General features: G+C 39.9%; 2 protein-coding genes across 2 annotated transcripts; both read right to left on the bottom strand.

The window, feature by feature from the left end:
- Positions 1-229: 229 nt before the first annotated feature.
- igsf9b (immunoglobulin superfamily, member 9b) lies at positions 230-20199 on the bottom strand. The gene is made up of 22 exons (XM_033972260.2): positions 20120-20199; positions 16365-16460; positions 15178-15384; positions 8376-8522; positions 7623-7774; positions 7109-7226; positions 6639-6780; positions 6406-6551; positions 6174-6316; positions 5965-6105; positions 5779-5895; positions 5554-5704; positions 5360-5471; positions 5100-5275; positions 4778-5013; positions 4609-4693; positions 4369-4539; positions 4255-4291; positions 1078-4176; positions 803-957; positions 452-659; positions 230-299 (listed from the first exon to the last, which is right to left on the bottom strand). Exons 2-21 carry the CDS (start codon positions 16423-16425, stop codon positions 463-465), a joined length of 5793 nt encoding a protein of 1930 aa, XP_033828151.2. The 5' UTR covers positions 16426-16460; positions 20120-20199; the 3' UTR covers positions 230-299; positions 452-462.
- Positions 20200-22244: 2045 nt separating this feature from the next.
- Positions 22245-24162, bottom strand: tmem230b (transmembrane protein 230b). The gene is made up of 3 exons (XM_033972264.2): positions 23852-24162; positions 23056-23178; positions 22245-22986 (listed from the first exon to the last, which is right to left on the bottom strand). Exons 1-3 carry the CDS (start codon positions 23945-23947, stop codon positions 22846-22848), a joined length of 360 nt encoding a protein of 119 aa, XP_033828155.1. The 5' UTR covers positions 23948-24162; the 3' UTR covers positions 22245-22845.
- Positions 24163-26746: the final 2584 nt, after the last annotated feature.

The following is a 26746-nucleotide window of genomic DNA, read 5'->3' as shown; positions in this document are numbered from 1 at the left end:
TCTGTGCTGAGCTTGTAAAACATAAGAGACGCTCATCTCAACTGCATCTGCTTTTTAACGTGTCCAATGCATTTAGCACGTGCGCAAACACTTAGTAAATATACCCCGCAGTATTTTGTCTGATTGTCGGAGTATAACAAAAGTTCAAGGTGCAGTATGTGCTTGAACCATTTATATAAAAAAACAGTTGCTTCTTTTCAAGCTTTTTCAATGAATTACAAAAATAATGTGTACTGATATAATAGCAGAGCTGCAGCAGTCTTTTTCAAAATGTTATTTGGGGCCTTTCTTAGACAAATCTGGAAGAGAAGAGAGATAACACATGTATTAGTTATAACAAGCATGTACTATACAGAATTGTTACACAAGCTACACATGCATGATCAAAAGGCAAGCAGGCAGCAGCAGGTGGAAGAGGGAGAGAGGTGATAGGGTAGGCTTTATAACGGACCGATGGAGCTGCTACAGCAGAGCCGAGCTGGCCTCAGAGTCGCTGTCGTTGTCGGGTTGGAGGCATGGCTCATGGGAACAGGTGGATTGCTGAGCTCGCCTGTACTCGTGATACTCCTGCCGCAGAGCGTTGAAACGCTCCTCACTTAGGGAGCGCCTGCAGTTGCGAGGTGGGTTCAAAACAGGTGGACTGACTGAGGGGCACTGGCCTGGGAAAGGTATTATGGAGAGGAAATGCTTGGGTAGGCTCACAATAATCACAGCACAGGACACAATGAACACATGCAGTACAGTTACATCAAGCTCTGCAAACACATGCAATCTGAATAAGACAATAAAAATGTATTTGTACCTTTCTGCTGGTGGTCCTGGAGGCCAATGCACTGATCACGTCTCCCTTTCCAAAAGGCATTTGACTGATCCAACCTCATGGCCTCCAGGACTTCTACATCCACACAGACATCAGCAGTGTCCCACTCATAACTCTCGTCTACTGATGTGTTCCTTCTATTGACATATACAAAAAATCTGTTAACAATGAACATTCCAAAAAAGCAGTAATGAACTCATTTTGGCAACATAAATTCCTGCTGTGACCACACTTGTCCAGATGTGGCGATGTTTCACCTTTTGGCTCTCCTCTCAGACTGCTCCATGTGGCGTTCACTCTCCTCTGTTGTTTCAGGAGAGCTGAGCAAAGTTGGCGTGATAGACAATGACTGGCGATAGAGACCAGCACTTCCATGCCCGCTGCTCTGGCTGGCATAACTGGCCCGCCCCCCTTCTCTGACCTCTCTGTATTCAAGGTCCCCAGGACGTCCCATCATTCTCTCTGTCTGCCTGTATGACTCCCCCTCACATGGAGGTGGACAAGGGGAGTAATAGGGGGAGGGCCAGCTGATGCCCCGTGGCAGGTATGACCTTTGAGGGCCTCTTCTGTGGTCTATGGGTCTCATATACTCCCCTCGGGAGCCTGGCCAATGCTGGTACTGAGGTACAGGGACACAGGAGGGCATAGGGATATACTTTGGCTCAGGGGGCCGCATAGATTCTTCAAATGAAGGAGACCACCTGCTACATTCAGGAAACACTGCAGCTTGTCGACGTGGATCACAGGTTTCTAACAGAGGGGAGGCTGAGGTTTGTCTTGGTGGGTACATTGCTGGTGTAAGGTACGGAGGACTAACTAAAGATCTCTGGGGATGATGTGGTCTTTCTAAACTCCCCATACTGGGCCTTCTAAAAGGCATGTATTCCCTCCAAAATGGCCCTGGCCTCATAAAAGATGGAGGGGTGCGTCCTAAACTATAGGATTTAACTCTGACATCTGAGCTTGGAAACTCATCCCAGTAACATCTCTCAGAGACATAGGGTCTTGGGCTCTCAAAATGCTCCCATCTCTGAGCGCCTAAACTAAGAGATTTTTTCATAAAGGGACGCGGCGGTCCCATACCTGAGAGTGTTCTGCAGGGGCCAATACTTAAGGATTTCTTGAGAAATGGGACAGGAGCTTGAGATATACGTGACACAATGTTGTTAGCCCTGCTGCCCTGAGAAGCTGGTCTTTGGGGTCGCTCTGACAAAGACTCACTGTTGTCCACAAAACTTGATGAATGTTTTGCAACTATGTCTGCCATGCCTTTAGCTGCACTGTACAATGTATGAGCTGAAGAGGATCCAAGTCGAAACTCTGGTCTCTCTGCACTGGTATTTCTGAGCCTAAGTCGGGTTTTCTCATCATAAAGCTGTCTGCAGGTTTTTTCAGGGACATATGCTATATTCTCATCAGGAAATCTGACTCTAAGTAAAGGATCTTTGGGTTCTACCTGAACTACGTGTGAATCATCTTCTTCTATAAGACTTTGTTCAAATCTAACTCCTTTCGGATGTGACTCAGTTTCTTGATTTTTCACATGAACCTCCCAGTTTTTAGGAACAACATCTGGCTTTGTCACTGGAGAAGCTCCTGTCCTTTCTTCAGAAATTTGTTGGGACTCAGTAGTTTCACTTTCTTCATCCACTGGTTCATCCACACTCATTTCAATAAAACCTGGAAGGCTCAGATATTCAAGAATTGCACTTGTTTGCATAGGAGACATTTTTGGAGGCTGTACTACAGGTTTAGCTTTGAAAGATCCAGACATTCTAGGAACAGAGAACTGAGATTGGTCACTTTCTACTTCTTCCACCAGAGTTAAAGTTGTAATAGGACTAGGGCTGTCAGAGATGAGACCTTTGTCACTCTTTCTGGAGCGCGTTCTCACGCCTTCTGTTTCACGCTCATGATAGGGTAAAGTGGAGTAACTTGAAGGACTCGAATCTCTCCTGGATTTAAAGTCTACTGCAGTAGTATCTGTGTGAGTATAGTGCCGAGCAGCAGCAACGGAGTCCGAAGGCTTCGTACCTGCAATAGACCTCCTGTAACTTTCAGGCTTTATTGGACTGAGCAACCTGTCTCTTTGAGGTGACTGTAAGTGCAGCGCTGGTAGGCTTTCTGAGGTGAGATTAGGCGTCAGAGGAAGTGATGTGTTCTGTGTAACTGTGGACTTTAGAGAGTCAGCATGAACAGAGTCCTCTGTATTGTCCTGGAGTGTGTGAGTGAGTGTAGGTCTGGGGGAGCCGCTATTCCCCGGACTTTGTACTGGAACAAGACTGGTGACTGATGTCACAGGACTTATGTCCCAATGGATACGGGACGTAGAGAGGCGGTCCATGGGGCTGCTCGTATTGCCAAAGTAACAAGCCTTTCTATAATCTGATATCCGACTTGTTTGACCAGCCGCTTTGTGTTTCTGCCTAAAAGAAACCTCCTGTAGTTTCCACACAGGCTCTTCATCTATTGCCGATGCCTCTCTGTGGGAACTTCTTGTCTTTTCTGACTGAGCCTGCCTTCTCTGATGGGCTGTATACGCCTCCAGCTCCTTCTCTATTCCCTCTCTTGTTTCTACTAGCTGAACACACTTATTGATACTGTCTAACTCCAGGTCTGTATCCAGTTGAGACACTTGAGTGCTCTCTTTGTCTAATGACTGATTCAAATTTAGTCTGTTTTTCTCCTGATTTTTGCCTCTACTGCCCAAACTGGGGAATAGTCCCTCAGAGTGGTCCAAAATGCGGTGTCTCCGTAGAGAGTCACTAGATTTTTTCTCACTGTTGTCAGAGTAGAAGCTCGCTCTTTCCAAAAGGGCTTCAGAGCTTTGTTCATCATCTGAGTAAAAACAGCCATGACGGGAGAAGTTTCTGGCCATGGCTCGTACTCTGCCAGGAGAAGCCGGAGGCCTTCCCAGTTCAGGAACATCCACAGTTAGAGGAGAATTCTTTCTTTCGTCTTTTTCTGAGCTCAGGATACTAGACTTTGGAGAATCCCTGAATGAGGTCCGATTGCTCCCAGAGGCACTTGCACTTCCATTACTTTGCAACACATTTCTAGTATTTGAACTCTCCTGCTGTGGTTGCACAATAAAGCGTCCATCCGGTCCTCTAGAGATAGATTCCAGCGCAGTTGGAGATGAGGCTTGGGATCCCAGATGGCTCTCAAACATGGTGTAGTGTGGAGGTGGAGATGAGTTAGACAGAAGCTGTTTCCGCTGGTCATAGTACTCTCCACGGCTGCCCTTCTCAAAAGAGGAACGATCGTGTGAAGTGGAAACACTGGGAAAAAAGGGCAATGGTGGGCACAGCTTCAACTTGAGAACACTGTCTGGGCTTCGAGGAGGTGATCGAGCTCTAGAAAAAAACAATTTCATATTATATTTTTTGGGAAACTATACAGTATAAACATTATGGCTGCAACAGTGTACTCACTGTGGCGATGAGCCTTTGAGTAAGGCAGTGGGCAAGTCTGATAAAAGAAGAGAGAAAGAGAGAGAAATATTGAAAAACATTTTTCACATAAGTTAATGTACACAATAAACTTACCTCCTCTTCTCTTTTTACGGCGCTGCTGTCTTCTGTGACTCATATAACAGGCTGTCACTAGAGACAGAATGATTGCTGCAAACAGGAAGCACACTCCAGCAATCACACCGGCCAACAGGGACTCTGGGACCTTTTCTAGAAAACTTGGGCGCAGTGGATACACATCCATCCCTGTAAGGTACCAGAGTTATGGATAATGTTTCATTTATAAAATGTAGAGACAATGGGCATAATACTCACCTATTGTAGAGACATTGACAGAATTACTGGGCACACTAAGCAGTTTATTGCTGCGCGATAGAAGCCTGAGATCATAATTTGAATCCTACAATGAATACCAAAATCATTATTAAGGCCTACAGAACTAAAAGTAGAGAAACAAGCTAATACATGTTTTAAAAATACTTACTCTTAATAGTCCTTTCACAAGTAGTTCACTTTGATTAGCTCCAATGTTGCTGGTGATGATAACCCACTGGCCCTGGTCTTTGCGAGCCTGTAGCACAAAGCCAGTAAGAGGGGACGAGGGGGTCTCCGGCGCTAACCACCCCAGGACCACACCTTCAGAAGTCCGATTGACTGCCAACATTATTGGGGGTTCCAGGGGCAGAAAGGTGGAGAGACTGGGTGCTTCTGTTGGGACAGCTGAAAAAACAAAAAGCAACTCAGTGAAGTTAAAACTAACAGAAATAAAAACTTAATGATCACTTTGAATTGTAATATCAACGTACCAATAGTTTGGACAGAAACTATTTCACTGAAGGGGCCAGATCCAAGCTTGTTCTGAGGAAGGACACTGAACTGGTAATTGGTGCCTGCAAGTAGTCCAGTAACTAACAAGTAGTTTTTAGATGTAGGGACAGGCAAGGATGCCCATTCATGTTTTCCTCTGGATGCCTGCTTGACCCTTACACATGTCAAATACAATAAATTAGCAATTATTTTAACATAAAAGACAATTTTAAAAATTCATAGATTGTTCATTACGTACCATACAGTAAACTTCTGGGTGAATCCTCCATCAAAACCTGGCACCCAGGAGACATTTGCTTGATTCATATCTGCTTTTACAGTTACTGAAGATACAGTATGAGGGCTGGTGCCTATGGAGAAAATCATCAGATGTAATGTGAGAATTAAGGGAAATACATTTTTCCATACTATTTATCAGCATCGTACACTCACCAAGCACCATGACTACAGTGCTAGCACTGGCAGTGGCTACTCGATTAGAGGCCAGGCATTCCCAGCCCCCCTGATGGTCTTTACTGAGGGGCTGCAAGAGGAGGGAACCATTTGTCAGCATGGTGAAGGGAGAGCGCGGAGTTGGGCCAATCTTCAAAAAATAAAAAATTAAAAGAAATACACAGGTTAAAACAATACTTTTACTTTTCATTACATTTGTTATACCTTGCTCCAGGTTATATTTGGGGAAGGGTCTCCAAAGGCTTCACAAGGGATGATCAACTCTCTGCCCACCTCCTGCAGGTATTCTGGACGCGGAGATACTTTGAAGGTTGGAGGGTCCTGGAAATAACAGTACTTGTATTGCCTGCCAGCCTACTGCGTGTTTTTCATATACAGTGCTACTCTTACCTTTAAAATAACCTTAGTAGGTTCAGATTGTCCCATAGTCCCGTAACTGTTATAGGGAGTACATGTGTACATGCCCACAGCATTGTCATTGGCCCGGGCAATAAAAACCGAGCCCTCAGAATTCACCATCCAACCTGGGAACTAGACAAATAAATGATTAAATAAAACCTAATATGAGTTTTAATTTATCATTACAGAAGACAACTTACATTGTCAAGATTCAAATGATTTCCATCTTTTGTCCAATTTACATACAGCACAGGAGGATCTGCCTGAACAGGACAGACAATGACACCCTCCATGCCTGCGGGCAAATATGTTTCCCTGGGCATCCGTGTTACCCTTGCAGGATCTTGGGTGGAAGCAGAAAAGCATTTCTGTTTAGTTCACAATGATTCTCCACTTCATCAATATGTATATATGTGTCTGCTGAAATCTTACGTTTAACTTTGAGATGTGCAGAGGCCGATGGGGGAGTTAATATTCCGTTAGTCGGGATGCATGTATAGTTCCCAGCATCTTCTGGAATAAGATTTGGTATGAGAAGCGTCCCATCCACCAAAACCTTTACCCGGGACTTCAGTGATCTACAGACAAAGCATAAAACAACTATAAAAATAAATGGTTGAAGACATTTTTTCAAACATTTGATTATTTAACTTAAAATAACCTACTCAATATGATAAACATTTTGTCCTTGTTTCATCCACTCATAGGTAAGGTTCGAAGGGTAGGCATCAGCTTGACACTGCAGAACTGCATCCTGGGACATGTTCAGAGTGGTGTCCTCTGGGGAAATGAGGATTATCGGCGGGCCTTCGAGTGAAAAAAGAAAAAGAATTATGCATGCATATACCTTAAATGTTTCCACTGACATGAAAAGGTCATGTTTAATTGCAGGTATTTTGGTAATGCCACTAATTGGTCTATAGGGGGCAGTGCAAACTAAAGCTCAATGTCTGAACACAAGAGAAATAAGAAGATTGAAAAGTCTAAATGAAAACAAGGAATTAGAGTTGTTTGACATGACTTTGGTCAAAACACACAGCATTGCTTTCAGACATCTTTGCAAAGAGAGATCAAAGCGCAGCGCGGAGGGATAGTTTTTCATTCTCCCCCAAAACGCTGAAAGTTTGACTCTCACCTTTGACCTGCAGCTGTGTGGAGTGTGTAAGATTTCCCTCCGAGTTTGACACGTGACATTTGTAGACTCCTGAAATATTTCTTGTAACAGAGGCCAGAGACAATGACCCATTGAGCACCTAAAATAAGGCATAGGTAAAAGCATTAAAGAAGTTTACATAGTTGGAACTTTGTGCACAGAAAATCTTATTACTTATTAAACAAGGACTTCTGTAAATGTTAGAATTCTATGATATCAAAATATTTTAAGATGATATGTGTCATAATCTGAATTAGATTTTTTATCCTGGAGGTTGAACAAAATAAATATTGTGTACATAGTTCATTTTGCAAAAACATGTTTCAAGGTTTCAGCTTCTTTATAGACACCATTTTGAGCACTTTTCACTATTCAAAAGATAGATTTTGTTTCTTGTTGTTTTCTTATTTGTTATGGCAACAATGCTAATTTCCCATCACTCTGAAACCTATAGACAGCACTATTTTTATGTTCAATCATTTACTGTTGTTCTTACTTTAATTTTCTCATGTTTCTCGATGGGGTTCTCGTCTTTATGCCAGGCAACAGTTGGTCGAGGGTTGCCATGGGCTCCACAGCTGAGAGTCAGTGAGTCTCCAAGGAGAACCTCTACAAAAGTTGGTGGTGTCTTGATAAACACAGGTGGAGCTGCAACCAAAAGCACTGATTGTTAGTGACACTGTAAATCAAACCAAGTAATCTGATTTAGAGCAAATCTGAATAATACGCTGAATGTAAACCCATTAAAGTTGCATTTAATTGGCCAGTTTACTTTAATCTGCGATAAATTAAAGATAACATACGGCTCAACTTGGGACTTGGAGACGCAACATGCAGTAAACAGTTGGAGAGGAGACCAGAATTAACAGAAAATTCTTGTGTAATAACCCCAGTCATCCCTGAATGCATTGGTTGTAAAGTTTAAGATGTTTTTCTAAACTTGTAAATTGGGGACAACAGCTCAAAGGCTTACATGTGTAAAACATTAACTCCTAAATGGTAGATGGGATTTGGTAAATGTTTTCTAAATTACACATTTTAATATTATTTTATTTTTAGTTGAGTTCACCCTAAAAACATAAATGTGAATAGGTGCAATAATTACTTAAGTGTAACATCATAATATATTACATGTATCTCTAAAATGAATCTCGCCAAGCCTCTCTGCGTGTGCGTCTGGTCATGGGTTGAGGCTGTACTATTCAGGGACAACACCCGTGAAGACGTCCCAAACCCCACAGTGCCACACCTGTGATGGAGAGAAAGGTCCATGTGCCATTTTGAAAGTCATCGGTTTTGCTGTCCAAGAGCAGGATTCGGCATTCGAACCAACCCTCATCCTCCTGAGTCAGTCCCTCCACCAGCAGAGAGGCACCCTGGGTTAGAGACACGCGGCCTAAATGAGAAAAAGAGCAAAAAGAAACACAGGGTCAAAACAAATGGACAGATGAGCAGCATCAGCACATGCAGACTTAGGCTGACAGGCACTGAACACAGGACCCCAGGCGAACAAAAGCTAACAAAAGCTCTAGATAGTAAAAAATGTCTTGCTCTGATAAAGAATTATATTTTATACAGATAATGCTACTTTATCGGTAAAATTGAGATCACAGTTCACCTTTTTGGTGGAGTATAAATAGCTATGTCAAAAGGCTTTCAACAGTTAGTATTGTTGATACACTTTTATATATTACTCAAATTTCAATCGAGATTCAGTCTATTCTATTCCACAACGATTTGCTTGGGTCTTTTTAAATTAAGAGGTTAAGAGCCAGTCCTCTGTCAGTAAGAGCGTGTAGCTTGGAGTTTAGACTGTGGAGGAATAAATGGGATTATCTGGGCAATGATTAGTTAAGTCTGCAAATGGTGATTGATCAATATGTTAAAATAAATTTATGGCCAGTTCCAATACAAAAAAAAATGTTTAACCCAGTAATGACACACTTGTGATCCTGTGATGCTGCCCAAATGTTCAGTCTGGAGGAGGTTGTGAAGAGTGAGTACTTGAATCAGTTTCAAAGAGAAAACCTAAAATTACTTCAAGAGCTTGTTTTGAGTAGACAGTGCTTCAATGTTTGAATTAGGCCACTTGTTTGAGGACTTTGGAGGACATCATCAAAATATGAATGAAAAACAAGAGCCTTTGCCCACATATATCCACACAGAGCCCATATCTACCACAATGACATGCTTCTGCTCCTCTCCATGCTTCTTACAACTCCTTGTCAGACTTTGAAACTTGATCGGGGGGTTGCCTGGTGACTGCAGCCTGGTATTGGAGTTACCCACCCCCCTCCCATCTTTTTATTCTGTCTCTCAATGAACTCTTTTTACCCCTTCAATCAGTGGGCTTTTAAAGACAGGAGGATGTATGGATGAGGAAGCACACACGTTGCTCATACTAGCCCCTTGCCAAAGCAGTTTAAAAGTAAACAGGCATTGTTGTTGGCTCTGACAACAAGGCACGCATGAATGTGTGGCTAATGTGCCATAAGAAAAGACAAAAACATGCAATAATTTCTAAGCAGAGCTGGACAATATGGCAACAAACTGAGATTTTTGCTTCTATTTTTATTTTCAAAATCAAAATTAAAATGGCTTAAAGAGCTGATTTCATGAACATAAAAAGTCAGACTGTTAATCAATGCCATTTAACACAAAAAATAAATTACATTTCTACTGTCAAATTCGTAAGTCTGCTCTAAACCACATGCTTTTACTTCCGGAGGATTGGCTATTGATTAAAATTCAATAAAATGCCCAGCCCCATTTCTGTGTACTATTCTGACACAGCATTTACACAGTACAATCACACAGCACAGTCATTTACTTTTGAAAAGGCAAAAGATAAGACAATGAGAAAAGCATACATTTTAAAGAAAAAAAGGCGCATTCACACTTTTAAGGATTAACTATTACTTGAGCCTTCAGGAAATAAAAAAAATCATGTAATTCATCTATAGCCTTAAGGCTAGGCTTAACTCAGAGTCCGGCTGGCAACAATAGCTAACAATTAACCTTGCATTCCTGACTGGGGCTGTTGCCGAGTTTAATAGGTGGGTTTAATGATTGACTGACCTCTCAAAAGCCCTCATAAAAAGAGAGACCCTGATTCTAGGCCAATATCTTTAAACAACCAGGTAGGGCTACGAAGCAGGAAATGTGTGTGCTAGTGACAGCAGGTATAAGGGTCTATTTAGGCCTTTCCCTAAGCTTTATATGGGATTCTCACTGGGTTTCCATTTCCTTTTCAAGTGTAGAAAAGAATAAATGTGGAAAATTCAAAAGGCTAGAAAGGGCAAAAAGTTATTAATTCACTGAACAACTGCATTTGGTTAAAACCTTTTTTTTTTACATAAAAAAAAAAAAAAAAAAAAAAAACTAAACAAAAAAACAAAATCATGAAAACTTAATTAATTGATTTAGCACCTCCACTTGCAAACTCAACAAACAACAGCAATACAGCTTATGGCAATCCTACTTAAAGATCAGGCAGTCTGGCCATGCGGTTAAGAAGCACGTGGGGGTGTATACAATAGATGTTGATTTTCAAAAAATGTGAGGTGAGCCCTGCCCCCAGGACCTCCATGGAGGAAGTCTGATTTCACTGCGGGCACTTAACCCTTTCCTGGAGCCTGCCTCTTGTCCATCATGACAAAGAGGCAGCAGCCCCCACTCCTCATTCCCCAGCGTTTCCATGGTGAGTGTGTGAGGTTAGATTTGAATTAGGTTGCTGTAGAAACATGGAAGGGCCCAATATGGACATGGGAGGGTCCACTGCGTGGGACGGGAGGTGGGTTTTACTGTCATTTGAAAAATTGGATGAAAACATGTTTAGGTTTGAAAACACCTTTGTGACGCATTCAATGAAATAAAGAGGACCATGGTTTTCTCTTCAGCGTCTGGACAGACAATGGCCTGATGCTGGGTGACTAATGTAGCTTCATTTAAATCTGAATGTTACATCTCTCTGCAAAAAAAATCTCACGGAGCAGGTGCATTGTTATAGTCATCGAACAGAAGAAAATGGGGCCAGCAGTATCTTTTTTATTAGGCTTTTGAGATTTCTTGGAATTTATACAATTAATGCTAAAAAATAGGAGCAGAAAAATTGACAATGTATTCATAGAAAGGTTGTGGGGAGGTTACTGAGAATGTGCACATCGATAATCTACTGACAATAACCAATGAGACTCTGACCCTCGATGACCCCTAACTCCCCATCAGACACATTCATCACTCCTCCTAGTTCAACACAGCACAATATCCACGAGCCCTGTTCGAGAGCCAAACCTTATTAGAGCTTTGGTGAACAGAGAGTGATTGAAACAATAGCCCTCCTCCACCTCACTGTTATTCCTCCAGCAGCTATCACATGACACAACCTCATCTTAAAGTGAGCCTTGTTCCAACTGGTCGAGCTGCAGTGCAGCCAAGGGTAGAAAATGGAAAAGTTAATCCACCAGTTCTGCCTGAACCTCAAAGGTGCCCCATTCATATTAGACTAAGTCAGGCTCACCCAGTGGGTGGCTAGTTTGGAAAAACTGTGCTTCAGAGCAATGCCGCTGGCTGAACTGGCTTTGTCTCACAGTCCCTGATCTTCTTTATGTCATTGGATATTGATATGGCCCTCACTGAAAGTGAAACCAGTGCAATGAAATGAGAAGCTGTGACTAAACTTAAGTTTCCAGTTAGAGCATACTTTCATGAAATTGTTGATTTTTCTGTGATTTTTCTTAAAACCTTAACAGAATCAACATTTGTTGTGTTCAACTGCTGTTCTCACACTTACTCACAGTTGAATGGTGAAGTGGGGTCTATGGTGAACCAACATACACACAAAAGCAGCCTTAACCAAAGAGGAAGACAGATTATTCTGTTATGAAAAGCATCAGCACTGCTGTTCTTTGTCTATCCGTATGTGCATTAGGAAGCTGGGCAGAGGTGCATTGTGGGATGTGTTTTGATTTGAATACAATCATAAGTCTGGGGGCCAGTCCCCTGCTCTGACAGCACTCCCCTCCCACTCCCCCAAATTTCTCTCTTCAATCCTCCTGTCTCCCTAATCAGTTAAACCCTCTTATGAATAGCTCTTTGTCGTGAGATAGATTACAGTTAACTCTGTCCCTCTCACTCTATCCGGCTCTGTTAACCCCTCACACCAGCACATGGCTCACGTGCCAAGTTTCACTGTATTGGCAACTTCATTTGAAACCTGGTCAACCTAGTATTAAATGTATTAAAGAAAATGACTTGAACATGTTTTATATTTTGTTAATAGCACCCTTTATATATCAAGTGTGAAAGTATATTTTGTTACTAAACTTATTACAGAGCTGAAATAGAGCTCCCGTTTGTGAATTGGTTGCTACACGCCTTAGGCATGAAGTTACAGAGCCTTTGTAATAACCTCTGTTTAACTCAATAATCATGAAGTCCCCAGGCCCAGGCCAGATTATGCCTTACTGTTGTGACATGTAGATGTCTGTGGCAGGAAAACTGGTTGGTTAGGATCAAACATACCATACAATTGTATGGGTTTGCAAACTATTGATTGATGAGAATTAAGTCAAAAGATGTACGCTTGTCACAATATTTACAGTATGGTTCCATTTGTAAAGGGATTATTGTGCTCCAGAGTTATAGTGTAAGAAATAGTCATCAATATGATCGCTTATCGTAATGTTTTCTGTAAAAATATGCATTTCAAAATGTGTTGCATGACCAATGTAGAAGAATTTTCTTGCCAGAATGTTTTGGCAAGCATTGTGATTCATAATATTTATGTTTTAATATTAGCATTCTGTTCAACATTTTAAAGAACAGCACTGACATTTGAGAAAAAACTGAAATATAAACTGCTAAACTAAGAATCATGCATTGCGCGTGCATTTAGAAAATGTTTGTACAGTACTAGGAGGTTTTATAAATAAAAATACATTGTTCTAGAATGTTTAGTTGTTTGCAGATAAACTTTTGGTAACGGCAGTTTTTGCTGTTTGCAAATGTACCATTTACTATCGATGTTTAGATGTATTTGCAACATATCTTGCAGCCCTAACTAAGTGTATTTTCCACTTTGTCCCATTGAACTGGTTGTACTCTAATGTAAGTATGTGATTTGTACATGTGTGCAGTGAGTCTTGCCTTCTTGAATTTTAAGGGGTCACACTGACTGCCTGCTGGGGACCTGCTGGGATCTGGGGGTTTGCCCATTGCTGTTGTGGTCTAAGGTCAGAATACCCTGCTCAGTGTCTATGCTCATTTACTTTAGCTGGAGTAATTATGTTTGATCAAAGTGTACACAGTGAGGATTCAAAATGCTAACACAAGAATTACCCAATGGAGAAAAACTATGGAGAAGGGGGAGGATCTTATCATCAACTCCCAACTGCTACTACTCACAACGAGTACGGCTGCTGGTAGAATTATAACTACTACTAAGACCACCTAGCCACGGATTGCCCTTAAGCAGACAGGAGAAGCTCTCTCTCAGACAAACCCCGACCGTCTGCCATCTAGGGGTCAACAGAAGGACACTGCTAAGTGTATGACAAACTGCAATTTCAAATGCACCTGATATGATTTCAACATGGTGTGTTAATGGACTACATAAAAAAAATACACTTAATGACTACAACTGGCATCAAGATACTGCATACTTGTGCTCATCTTGAATATCTTGAATATTAAAACAGCCAAATACACTGGAGGCAAAGGGCAAAAGTAGCAGACTATATACATTGATATGTCTGGAGACAATTATAAACAACAGAAAATTAAGACTTAACACTAGCCCCATTATCCACAAACTCACATATCTTACAGCTAACACTCATAAAACATGTTCTCTCTTCCTTGTATTTCTTATCTCAGACAAGCCAAGGCAGAGATCAGGAAATGATATTTTCTCTCCTAGTCCTGTGGTTACATCTGAAATCCCCCCTTTTAATTTGAGGGTAGAATACATTACATACATAGCACTGACACGCTTTGCACACTGCCATCTGCCTCTAGTGGGAGGGAGCAATGAGGATCTAAGGCAGACAGGGTAAACCCTCACCAGACGCAGGCATCACAGGAAGCGAATATGGCACAACACAAGTACATACCAGAGCCCCCATGTCTACAATGTTGTTTATGCGATTTTGCCTGATGACTGCACTAAAACAATACTATGCAAACTGTCTGTGTGAGAGTTATCTTGTAGCTGTTTGTCACTCAATCACTGTACAGTTAAAAATCCAACTCAACATTTTCAGTAATTCACTTCATTTTATTAATCATTCACTGGCATAAAACAAATCCATAGAGAAGTTAAAGGATTTAAATATACAGAACTAATCAAATAATGATTCAACTAAGCACACTACTCTTTTTCCTTTGACTAAAATCACAATACTGTATGATGGAGCTGAGTGATGGTTCCAGCAAATTTGTGTGACCTAGATAAAACTATATGGGATTTTGATTGCCCCATCTTTTGCAGAGATGGGGGATGTTGTGTTACCAGTATTTTTTGTCCTAACCAAGATAATGAGCGGATTATATGGTTATAGTAAGGAATCTAGCATCTTTTCCTATGTTCATCAATTCTCCTTCTAGCAAAACAAGCTTACTGGGTCACCCCTCAGCATACTAATAAAACACTATCATCCAACCACCAAGCCCCCACCCAAACTCCTAATCCCTCCAACTGTGGCGTTAGTGGTGCCCCCCTTTTTCTGCACAGCCTTCCCAACCCCCTTTAACTGCATCCATCCATTCTGGTTCTTCCTCTGCTCCTTACACTTGTGCTGCTGTCTGGAAGTTCCCAGAACACCCACAGAAGTAATTACAGGGCTCTTTTGAGTTGGATTAACTTTAGTGGTACTGATTCATCCAACTTCCTGTTCCTTTGACAAACAGGTGTAACATTGTTAAGTTTTTGCCAAAACACAATGCGTCTAAGAGATTGCATCAGGTTATCTGTTTAGTTTTTTTAATATTTTTTTATTTTGTCTATTACCATACAAACCCAAAAAGGGCTAATGTGTGTTGATGAATCTTACCCTTGTAGTTTGGATGAACTCGCGGGGCATACACTCCAAATTTAATGAGGATGGGAACATTGTAACCAAGTCGCACCCATTCCACCACATGCAGAGGGAAGAGGTTTGGGGTGGTTTCTCCTTTGTTTATGGGATTGAGATTACAGTCCAGCTCTGCAGATCCCCCTTCCCGGGCTTGAACCAATGTTGCCACGCCTTGAGACACACCTGTAAAGGCAGCAATACATTACAGATGCGTTCGGACAGTAGGCAATATAACCATAAAATATATGGACTTATACCACGTAATTACATGGTACCAGCAAATGAAAGGTTGTCTGAGAAAGTCATGGCAATCACAGTGATGATCAGATTAACTTTTGTAGCGTTTCTTCTCAGTATATGAAAGTAAGGCAGGGAAAAAAATGTATAATCCTCAAATGTTAAAGTTTAACCGTAGTTGGGATCTGTGTCAGTATCTTCCCTTGAGGGTTCTGTTAAAAGGAGGGGACCAGAGGGCATGTAAAATGACGATGTGCCATTTGGCGATAAGATCGTGTAACCTCAAAGCTTGCAAACACACGGCAATCCCATTAGTGACACCTGGAGCAGAGTCTTCCAGTGACTCTTGCTTGGTGCCATGTGTTCATATCGGTGTGTGCAAATGGGTAACAGTGTTGTGTCGCCTCTCATCTGGCCTGCTGGTTACTTTAATCTCCAAAGGGAGGGAATCACTGATGCAGACAGCAGGGCACTCGCGTCCACATCCCATGACCCCCTGGGGTTCACACACATGGTCTGCGGACCAGCTCAATCAATGTCCTAGCCCATCCTCACAAACACGCACACAGAAGTGTGCCTGGGGTTGGGGGTAGCACAAATCCCAGATTGATCTAAATACCCTGCCAGATATTATTTAAGTTGGATTTTGTCCCCATTCTCTAGTTTTTTTTGGGCCTCTCCTCTTTATTTTCCCAAAGAGCAATGAGTGGTCGCAGTTCATGTATTCAGTTATGAACACTTCTGTAGGAAACAGAAGATAGCAGTTGTGGTAGCAACAGACTTTGACATTAAATTAAGAAAATAATTGGGATGCTATAAATATGTATTTATATAGTAGGGCGAAAATGTAAAATCAAACTTACATTTGATCAAGTCAACCTCAAGACAGAAATAAAAAATAATAATAATTGAAAAGGTATACTTACAAAGCAGACAGATGGCTCCAGCGGTGATGACAGCTTGAAGCCACTGTCTCTCCTGTCCCATGGCCGTCCTTCACACTCCTTCACATATCTCCTAACCTGAAAGCCAAGAGCAGCACCCACTTTAGTATAAGCAGCACCACTTAACTACCCCATCCCTGCCTTTCATCTCAGATTTACAGTATGTAATCTCTTTTAATCCCAGTTAACATTTTTACATAATTCTAAAAGGCATACCCGGATGTTTTTACACGACAGTTAATAAATACATTTATTTTGGAAAATACAACTCATCATCCCCTGTCAAAATGTCTGAGATGAAGTTAGATTAAGGCAAATAAAACAGAGCTGCAGACAGAGTTGGCCATTAGATTGAGCACCAACGTGAGGATTTCACCACTGACCAAAGTGTAACATAATTACTAACAAACTAACCTTACCTAAATAACTTTTGTACACCTAGGCATAAGTATAATTTGAATTACATCTTAAAATTATATGCAAGAAAAAACAGGCCGTGTAGGTCAAAATTAAGCTAAAACATTTTGTTTTAGCTTAGAAATGATGCATGGATTTTAAGAAGCACTTTCTGCATTACCATTATCATCTAATGATCAGGTTGAACAGCCTAAATATGCTATTTTAACATGTGCAAATAAAACAATACACAACTTCACCAATGATACTAATAACTAACTTTCAAATCAAGAATATATTAATCCTTACGAAAGCGAATTTAATTAGTACAAGAAAGAGGCTGATCTTAGACAGCAGGGAGGGATGGGATATAAGCTGCAGATAAGCACAGGTGTGCCGCATGCATAGTCATGTGTCTCTCCAGAGTGACACTTGACCTAGCTGCTAGAACAGCTTACACATGTGTATGAGAACTATTTGTCATGTAAATATAAGTAGGTTTTATATTATTTTATTATTTTGCTTTTAACAATGTTATAATAACAGTTCAACATGAAACAAATTGGAGCTGTGTTTGTTTCATTTTCAGTGCTCAAAACCTGCCTTCACTAACAACAAGCAACCTTGACGCAGTAGCTGCTATTTTGGCCTTAATGCTTAACTATTCCACAAGGCAAAGGCAGAGATGGGCAGTGAACATATTGCCATTGATTTGTGTGAAACTGAGGCTTGTTTGTTATACACTTGTGTATACACTATACACGTTATCACCTGAAGCAGTAAGGGTGTGCTGCAATTGGTCAGCAATGAGGCTTTGTTAGGTATGGTACAGGTCCAAGTAAAGAGATGACAGCCTCAAGCACGCAATTAAACCTTTATTACTATAACTTATACTGGTCGTTATGTTGTTACAGTCACCATGACCAGACAAGCACAGCATGTTGGTGGAATACCAATGGCAGCTGAGGTAACTCTCTAATCTTGAGGGTATCTGAGGGAACGAGGACATAATTAGCACATCAGTCATAAATCTACTAACAGAGAGTCATCAACAGGGACCAGAAAATAAAAAATATATTTGAAGCGTAGGAAGCCAAAGGCTTCATTTGATCTTCCAGATCTCACGTGCAATCTCTGGAGGACGATGAGGTGTTTTACTGGATTTCAGTGACACAAATTGCTGTGGACATTGCCATGACTTAGCCTTCTGGACAGTGCATTTCTAAATAAAGAGCTAATCCTGGCCTGCTGCAAAGCGGGAGTGTTAATAGTGTGACAGAATTAGAGATCAAATTAGGAAGGCAATTTAAGGTCAAAGTCACTTTTCTTCTCCTTGCACTGAAGCTACGGTCAGCAACAGATGGTGAGCCTGACTTGAGAAATTATAAGGATGAAGTGCATAATGATTTGTATTATTCATACATAATGTGCCCTATAGCCTTCTCCTCATATGTTAAAATTCTGAACTGCTGTATGACTTTGACATATGTAAGATCTAGAACATGGGGTGACCATGTGACCAGTCTGCGTATGCTTGTAACACTGCACCCAAGCACAGTTATGGGTGATGCTACTGACAGATACAGGCCTGATAAGCAGTAGAATTACTCCTGTGCTAATCCTGGTTAATCCCAACAGAGTATACCCTCAGGACAAACCTACGAAGGAACTCCTCGTGTCACTCACACACAACTAATGTGAAAGATTTAGCAAACCAGCTAACACCTGCAGCTAGTCAGCCCATTCTGCAGCCAGTCAGCACATCAATAACTGTAAACCACCACCAACTTCACTGGTTAGACCATCCTACACAGCACAGCAATCAATTAATAGATTTTGCCTTCCACAGCAACCTAATTTAGAACTTTTTTTTATTGACATGGTTTAGTGTTAGCCAAAGGAAATTAGACTGGCACACACTGGGCATGAGAGTAACACAAGGTCTCGTGAGTCCCATCACTGTGTGTCAATATACACTAGTTAGTTTACTATGAGATTGTAAGTATTTATAAATCACTGCAGCACACAAATGCTTTGTGCAGTTGTATCATTTTGAATATTCTTTATCAAATGTGTAATTCAACACAATGCAAACAACCCTGACAGACACCAGAAAGTCCTACTGATCCTACAGTGGGGAGCTGTGGGCCAAAATGTATGACATTTTACTGCTAAATTACAAGGAGATTGCAGTTTCAAAAACAGTGATTTTACAGACACCCCTTAGGGCAACCTTGACCCGATAAGGAACAGTAACCCACAAACATGCAGATTTTAAACCATTTGTACAATCATGACAAGGAAGCAAATCACATCAGTGATTAATGGGCCTCTGAAATTAGCACTGAAATTACAAAAGCACACTTGCCCTCTAGCTTTCAGTCAGTTTTAAATTAACTTTATTACTAACTGTTTTGTTTGACTTAAGTGTGTCCACACAGCATATTTCCAAATTGGAGCTTCCCCAGCTCATGAATAATTTGTTTCTTCAAGCCTTCAATTGATCACTGAGTGCTGACACCACTGTACACAGAGCACAAAGCAGGAGCATAAAAACAGAATGAAACTGGACAACAGGACATACAACCGACGTGAGAGATATAAAAAACAACAACAATGTAACAGAGGTGATACAACACATGTGTAAAGCATGAACTCATAGATACGTGATCCTCCATGATCTCACTCTGACTAATCAACATGCACTAAAACAACAACAAAAGCAAGCAAAGAAAACACAAGCATATTTGGCGGAAATACTAACTAAACTTGTCATTAGTTATAAGTTAAATCTGAATTAAACCAATCCTATAATTTATCATTTACAACAACACGTTCTTGTCTTCTGCATTACTCCTGTCGGTGACGTTCCCCTGTGTCACCATCCAGTAAAAACAGGTGCACCTTTTGTCCGCCTCAGTCAAGGGACAGAAGCGCGCTTCTTCTCACCAGTACCACCACAAATAATAAAAACATCTATCTATATTTGTCTGCTAATATAACAGTAACCCTAATAGAGTCCATCTGTAGGTTAAGATTTGTCTAATACAACACACCCACTTACAAATCACCAACCAGCTGCAAGAGATTCACAAAACGTAAACAAAACACAACAATTTTCAGATTTGTACAGTAACAATCGCATGATGGGTTGCAAGAAATGAGCAGAGAAATGCGAAATTGCGGAACATCTGGGCATTATATGAGATTACTAGTTACTACAGTGGTATTTTTTTCATGATTTGTCTTGCAGTCTATTACAGCTGCTCGAGATAATGGTTTTACAAAGCTACAGATGCCCCAAAATGTTTACCATGCTGCTATTTGGATGCTTTACTCACCTTGGCACCTCTAGGCACTTTTCCACAGGTCGCAAAAAAGCATCCCTTCAGTCCATTGAACTTTCTGTCTTTTAATTAAGAATTTGGCCTTTAGGAGATTGAAATCGCTAAGATCTGGGGGAGAAAAATGCAGGTGTTCACATCCTTGACTTGGAGGCGTGGATCAATAAAATGTTTAAATCAAAAATAAATGTTGTAATCCAGTGGTTTAGAGTTTTAAAAAGCTAGTGTGAACGTAGTGCGTCCGTAAACAAAACCACATTTAAAGTCCATTTGAACTTTCTCATGCAGTCCATGGTCCACTTGAGCGGGAACTACATCAAATTGAACACAAAAGTTAATCTATTTAAAAGATTAAGGACATACTTTGCAAATTTAACTACACCGGCCAGTTGCTTTAAAAATAAAGCACGGAGCACGTTGGGTTAGTCCTGCTGGTCGTGCCTCTCCTCCCATTAGGTTTGTACCTCGTCCTAAAGAGGCAGTCTTCATCCGAGCCACGGATCATTGGACGCACAGCAGCGAGGTGAACGCCGCTGTTTCCGGTCAACACCTTCACAATAAAAACCTGCATCACAATCAAGAAGGAAAACGTTCTGATGGCAGGTTTGGTATTATGATACACGTACCTACATCACAGCACAAATGACAAATGAACTATAATCATTACATATTAACTTATTTATAGATATAATAACATCAAAACCGCACGTTTGCTTTTATTGTGTAGCTTGGATATCTACTTCCGTTGTTTTTTGTTTTGCTTAAAGTTGTTGATTGTAGCTGTGCAGGAGTTTGAGACAAAGCGCCTTTTACGTGGGAAAAAAACAAAAAACAAAACTACTCTCGTGATTGACTAGCAATACCATCAGACATTTGTTACTGCATTAACGAGATGGCTGTATTTTTAAAAAGTGCATAGTAGGCCTCCCTATTCTCAATAATAAACACAAACATTCTAAGAAAAAAGAGACCAGTTTGTGCATTACAAAAGCTATAGGACTATTGCTCTCGAAAGAATTTTAACTTCACATTTAAAACATATGTCAGTGGTTTGATCGAAATGGCTTATGCACATAAATAATACCTTAATCATACTTGCATTTACCCTTGCGGTTTTGTTATGTTGAATTTCTTGGATTAAAATACCTTGAAAAACCTCACGTGGGGACCAGTGCAGTCATCCATGCACACAGCACAGTAGGGTTCAACAACAGGTCCACTGCAGTTTGACCTTCTGAGATTTAAAGTAACCAATCATGTCCCTTCTTTCCACACGGGGGCGGTCGGCATGGTTCCAAACTTGATTATTCCACACACATTTTCTATCAAAATTGGCTAAAAAAAATAGTTTGCTCAATCAGTATATTTCTATGTGAACCTAATCTGTAATATTTGGCCAATTCTCAGGGGTCCATATATGAACCAGAAATAGAGAAATATAATACCTGTGTAATAATAGAGAGAAATGAGGTGAGAGCCCTAGTTTTTCTGTAGCAGGCAGGGTAGGACTTTACAAATGCAGTGTTTACCTCAGCTACTCACGCCCTGTAACAGTAGGGGCTCTTGTGTGTGCCAGGTGTACCATATGGAGATCAAAGGATTGGAATTAATCACAAGGAATCTTCTGAGAAAGATTCAGGGTTCCCACAGTTTGCTTGAAATCATTTTCCAGGACCTTTCCAGGACATTTTTGTAATCACAGCGTCTACAGAGAGACCCCCATCCCTCCCATTTTTTTACAGTTTTTATATTGAAGATGAAATCCTGAATTTGCAAATTAATTATAAACCAAGGCAAACACATATTATATTTTGTTATGTAGTGGCCCCAAAAATATTTTCTGGAGGAACTCAAATTAGACAGAAAATACATGTGAATCCAATTATATCGACTTAGAATAAACAAGCATGACTCATACTCTGCATTCGAATGTAACTTTGTGAGTCTAGTGTTGCACTTACACAGTGGTAAAAATAAGGGACGCCTATATGTGACACTAAGGTCCAGCTAAGGAGGTAATACAAAAAGATGTAAGGGGTCCCACCCAGGAAATGTTGTGCAAAACAGGAGTAATTTCCAGCATTTTGGTGGCAGTAATACGTAGCAGTAAAAGTCTCTAGGCAAGGCAAGGCAAGGCAAGTTTATTTGTATAGCACAATTCGTACACAAAGTAATTCAAAGTGCTTTACAGAATAAGAGGGATATTAAAATCACACAAATAAAAACATAAATAATCACAAATAATCATCATAAAATTAACATTAAAACAGAAGAGTGCAGAATAAAATCCTTTCTCTATTAATTTGATATCCAATAGTACAGCAAATCAAAGTGTGGAGAAATTTTCATGGACAAAATATACATTTTGCAGAACAGTTGGACTTTTTTCAAATTTTTCATGCATTTTCAATGTCTGGAAAACAGGGCAATGACTTTTTAGGCTTTCGAGGTTTTGCAGGATGCATGGGAACCCTCAGATTTAATCCTACATAGTCTAATAAACCATTTAAAACAATTTACAACTGAAACTACTTTCACAGTTTATTTTATGATGCATTCAGTTATAATGAGATAACATTTTTCATTTAGCAGTAGTCATAGCTAACATAAAAAAATGTATACAGGCAACTGGTTTCTAAGCTGTCGCTAAAGAGATAAATTCTGGCAACAATTATCAATGTTAACAAGCAATGCAATTCATACAGTGATGAATATGATTGGAACTAATCATCAAAGTCTGGTATATCATCATAGGAGTATCCTGGATAACCTTTTGATGCATAGTAAGCTATCCGTAGATGGTAAATCCCTGGCAGGAAGACAAGGATCCCAATGATGAGAACAGGCACAGTTCTGTCTGAATGCTGGGGACAGAATACAGTGTCAAGTGTAAAGCAAATGTGCAATTTCTGTTGACTTTGTAAGAAACTTACAGTGACTCCAAAGTACCCAGCGAGTAGAAGGGAACCAATGACGATTAACAAAGACCCTATTAAGAAGAGTACAGCAGCAAGGGCTATGGCTTTGTACGGCACTTTGGGTGGGCTCTTTTTGAACTGCAAAGATGAAAAAATGTTTAATTACACACATAATGTGACTACTTGCCAACGGGTTTTTACTCCATTTATAATACGAAGAATGAATCTTAACAATAGAGGGGTGAAACATTTTCACAAATAGGCATTCCTCAAACTGTAACTGTTGGAGCTAATGCGAAGTGGTCTTATACAACACACACTCAGTCTTTTACTTTATTTTGCTGAAAATAATTATATATTTTAGTTTGATACAACATATAATAATGTAAAGATAAAGCTTATTGTTATTATTCTTATATAATTATTATTCTTAATGACTGTATAGTACCTTTCATGTTATCCTACCACACTTTATTGTATTATTCTTTTTGTCACACATGGTGATAAGATCTTTCTAACTCCTCTCTGGTGATTAGACACCAAAATCCCCTCATAATCATGAGCAAATTGTGTCTTGCTCTTGCCCATCATGGATTAGGTGGGGCTGGGAGTGACCACCGTGGCCCCAGAATATAGATTAATTCATTAGTAATAATAGTGAAAATATCATATCAATAAGTGCATAAACCTACTTTCACAGTAAAACATCTGATCTTAAGAGCGCTGGACAATCAACAGCTTTGCAGGGCGCTTATTAGCCCCCTGTTTCAATCATGCATATTCATGACTTGCAAATGTAATTTTCTCTTACCTGTAAATCAATATAGCCGTCATCGTCAGAAGGCAAGCGTGAATATCTGACCTTGTTGTTTGAAAAGCTATCAGATACCACGTTGCGAGCAGGCATCCTTACAGGCTAATGTATGGAAACTGCTTTAAGTATTCAATGGTTAATATGAACGCTATAATCAAATAATTAGGCAACTACTAAGATAAATAACAGTGCCATTACTTCAATAAATGGTGTTATGTCGAAAAAAAAAATACGAACAAATGAAAAAATGGACAGTAATGTTCCTTGTTGACAAACTGAGCCTCCCAGTTCCGCACATGCGCACAAACGCTCTTCTTGGCGTAATACGTCCACAAAGACAAAAGAGGGCGCTGTTGAGCAGTTGAAATATTTAACGCAGCCCAGACTGCTCCATGCAGTGGACATTGAGCAGTCTGGGCTTGTAGACTGTGTGAGTTGTCAGATTTCATTTCTTTGTGGGGATGTTCATTTCCTGGGGTGCTCTCATAGGCAAGCATTAATAACACATACTTCTATTCCTCACTGGTCTCAAGAGATAAAGACCAAACACTAGCCCTACCTCTGAGGCTGACTCACTGAAATTAGTCCACTGGTTTTAGACAAGCTTGATGATGCAACTCATACTTACTTTTATTATTATTATTATTATTATTATTATTATTATTATTATTATTATTATTATTATTATTATTATTATTATTATTATTATTATTATTATTATTATTATTATTATTATTATTATTATTATTATTATTATTATTATCATCATTATTATTATTCATTTATTTTATTTTATTTATTTTTTTCTGTTCCGGCTGGATTAGACTATCACTTTGATGGACACTTTCCACAAAACAAGAGCTCTTCATGTTAATGTGTTTATGTAAGGTGAGCCAGAAGCACACAGTAGTTGTTGTTCATACATCTGCCTTGCAAACAAACATCTGCTTGAATATTCCTCTCTGTCTGACCTTGGTCATCTGCAAATAGTTTAGGGCCAGAGAAGGCTGTAACTCCACAGAGAAAAATCATTGTTTTGTTCTCTGTTATGATGTTGTCTCATGAATCATAGTGCTGGAAGTGCTCCTTCGTTTCATGAAAATATTTAATTTAATCTACATTTGGATCTGACTAACAATGTATTTTTAGAGTCAAAACAATTCAATTTAATGTTGCCTTTTTGAAATGCATGTTTGATACAAATAACCTGCTTGATTGAGAAGTGAATCCTTTCTGTATTGTTTTTCTTACAGTTTGAAATAATTACTTGGGCTTTTGCAGTTTGTATGTATGAGCCACAACCTTGACCTTTGCATTGTTATTAGCACCAGTGTTTTACCATTCCTTCAAATGACCAATGTGTGATTCTGTGTCAGTGACCCATTAGCCAATACATGCCTGCATTACCACTGAATGCATTTAGCTTTTTACAGACATCCTTCCCTCATACCTGCCGGCTTTTCTCACTTGTGAATGGTACCAGGAGTCAAAGTCACTTCAAAACCTGTTTATCATTTCTCATCCTGGTACATTAGTCCCTCAAGCTACAATACATTTTCTCTGGATCTTTAATAGAACTATTGATTTTTATTTTTATTTTTTTTAAATATCTGTCATAATTGATATCCTTCATATTATCTTTTTATTTACTGAGTAGATGTTGCTATGTTGATGTGTGACAATTCCATAACATGGGAGGTGCAATGTCTTGACAGATTTATTGCAAATCCACAGACAGCCTATTAAACCAGCTCTAATACCAGATAAATTAAATGAAAATGAAATGAATGTGCAGATCACTCGAGTAGGCTAATTGCTGTTGTGACAATCTAATCCAAAATATTTTTTTTCTGTCTGGACTGATGTTCTGTATAAACTATGGCTATATTTCCCATATTGATTCACAAACTGCATGTTGTCATTATAAGTGTCTGATTATTGATGAGCTTTAACATGCCACATATGAGTTATTAAGCAGCCGATTGATACAAGCATCACCTCAACAGTTTACCTGCCTGGATAGTCATACCACATTCCATAATGACAGCAGTATCAGACAGAGTGCTGTGAACTGCCTTTTTTCCATGTGTATATGATTTGAAGCTTCATATGTAACAAGACTGGACCCCTCACCCCCGCCAAACCCTGAGGTATGACTCCAAACAGCAGCATTCAGGCCATAATTAGAGCACCGTTCTGTTCTGACCAGAGTTCTTTCTGCTAGGATAATTGGATCTTCATTACTACAGGAGATATCACCACAATTTGAGCTGAATAAAAGGCCAAACCATTATACCTCTTCAACACCATGCTCTTCCCCTTTAAGCAGCCACCAACTCTATGAAATAAAACCATGTGAAATGTGGGTGGTGCACAGGTGCTGCTAGGCAAACTTTAAAACAATACTGCACACACTGAGCCAAGGGTGGTATTTTTAGACCCAGCTGGCCCCCATGTATCGGGGAGGTGATTGATTGGCCATGATTTGTAGCAATATGATAACAATACCTGGTGTGGGGGTGGGATACAGGAGCATCTCTTCATAACAAGGGGCACAATTATAAATAAAATAATCTAGCCCAACAAACCTACCACCAGCATTAATTTGTACTCAATTCAAAGGCTTAGGGGTAAATGTGCTGCCAATGAAAACACATTTGTAGAGAGAGGCGCCTTTACAATTGTTCTTTTTTTTACTCAAGTTGACATCTTTAGTATGTAATGATGTATTGATCTATCTATGATTTATTGCTGTTGTACATAACAAATATACCTGTTATTAGCAACAACCTTCTTGGCATATATTTCTTACAGTAACACTACATCACTCTGTGAGTACCATGTTATTGAATAACACCTTTCGCCCAACAATTGTCTGACATCATTTGAAAC

This window comes from Periophthalmus magnuspinnatus, chromosome 9, assembly GCF_009829125.3.
Source record: "Periophthalmus magnuspinnatus isolate fPerMag1 chromosome 9, fPerMag1.2.pri, whole genome shotgun sequence".
NCBI classification, from domain to species: Eukaryota; Metazoa; Chordata; class Actinopteri; order Gobiiformes; family Gobiidae; genus Periophthalmus; species Periophthalmus magnuspinnatus.
This window is presented reverse-complemented; position numbering and strand designations above follow the sequence as displayed.

Bases quoted from the DNA above. Each gene is read 5' to 3' on its own strand.
- igsf9b (XM_033972260.2), bottom strand. From the start codon at position 16,425: ATGGGACAGGAGAGACAGTGGCTTCAAGCTGTCATCACCGCTGGAGCC. The intron at 7,227-7,622 runs GTAAGAACAACA...GCCTTATTTTAG, and splicing joins AGAAACATGAGAAAATTAAA to GTGCTCAATGGGTCATTGTC. The intron at 5,896-5,964 runs GTAAGAGTAGCA...TGTTATTTCCAG, and splicing joins CTACTAAGGTTATTTTAAAG to GACCCTCCAACCTTCAAAGT.
- tmem230b (XM_033972264.2), bottom strand. From the start codon at position 23,947: ATGCCTGCTCGCAACGTGGTATCTGATAGCTTTTCAAACAACAAGGTC. The intron at 23,179-23,851 runs GTAAGAGAAAAT...TCATCTTTGCAG, and splicing joins ACGGCTATATTGATTTACAG to TTCAAAAAGAGCCCACCCAA. The intron at 22,987-23,055 runs GTAAGTTTCTTA...TTCTGTCCCCAG, and splicing joins CTGGGTACTTTGGAGTCACT to CATTCAGACAGAACTGTGCC.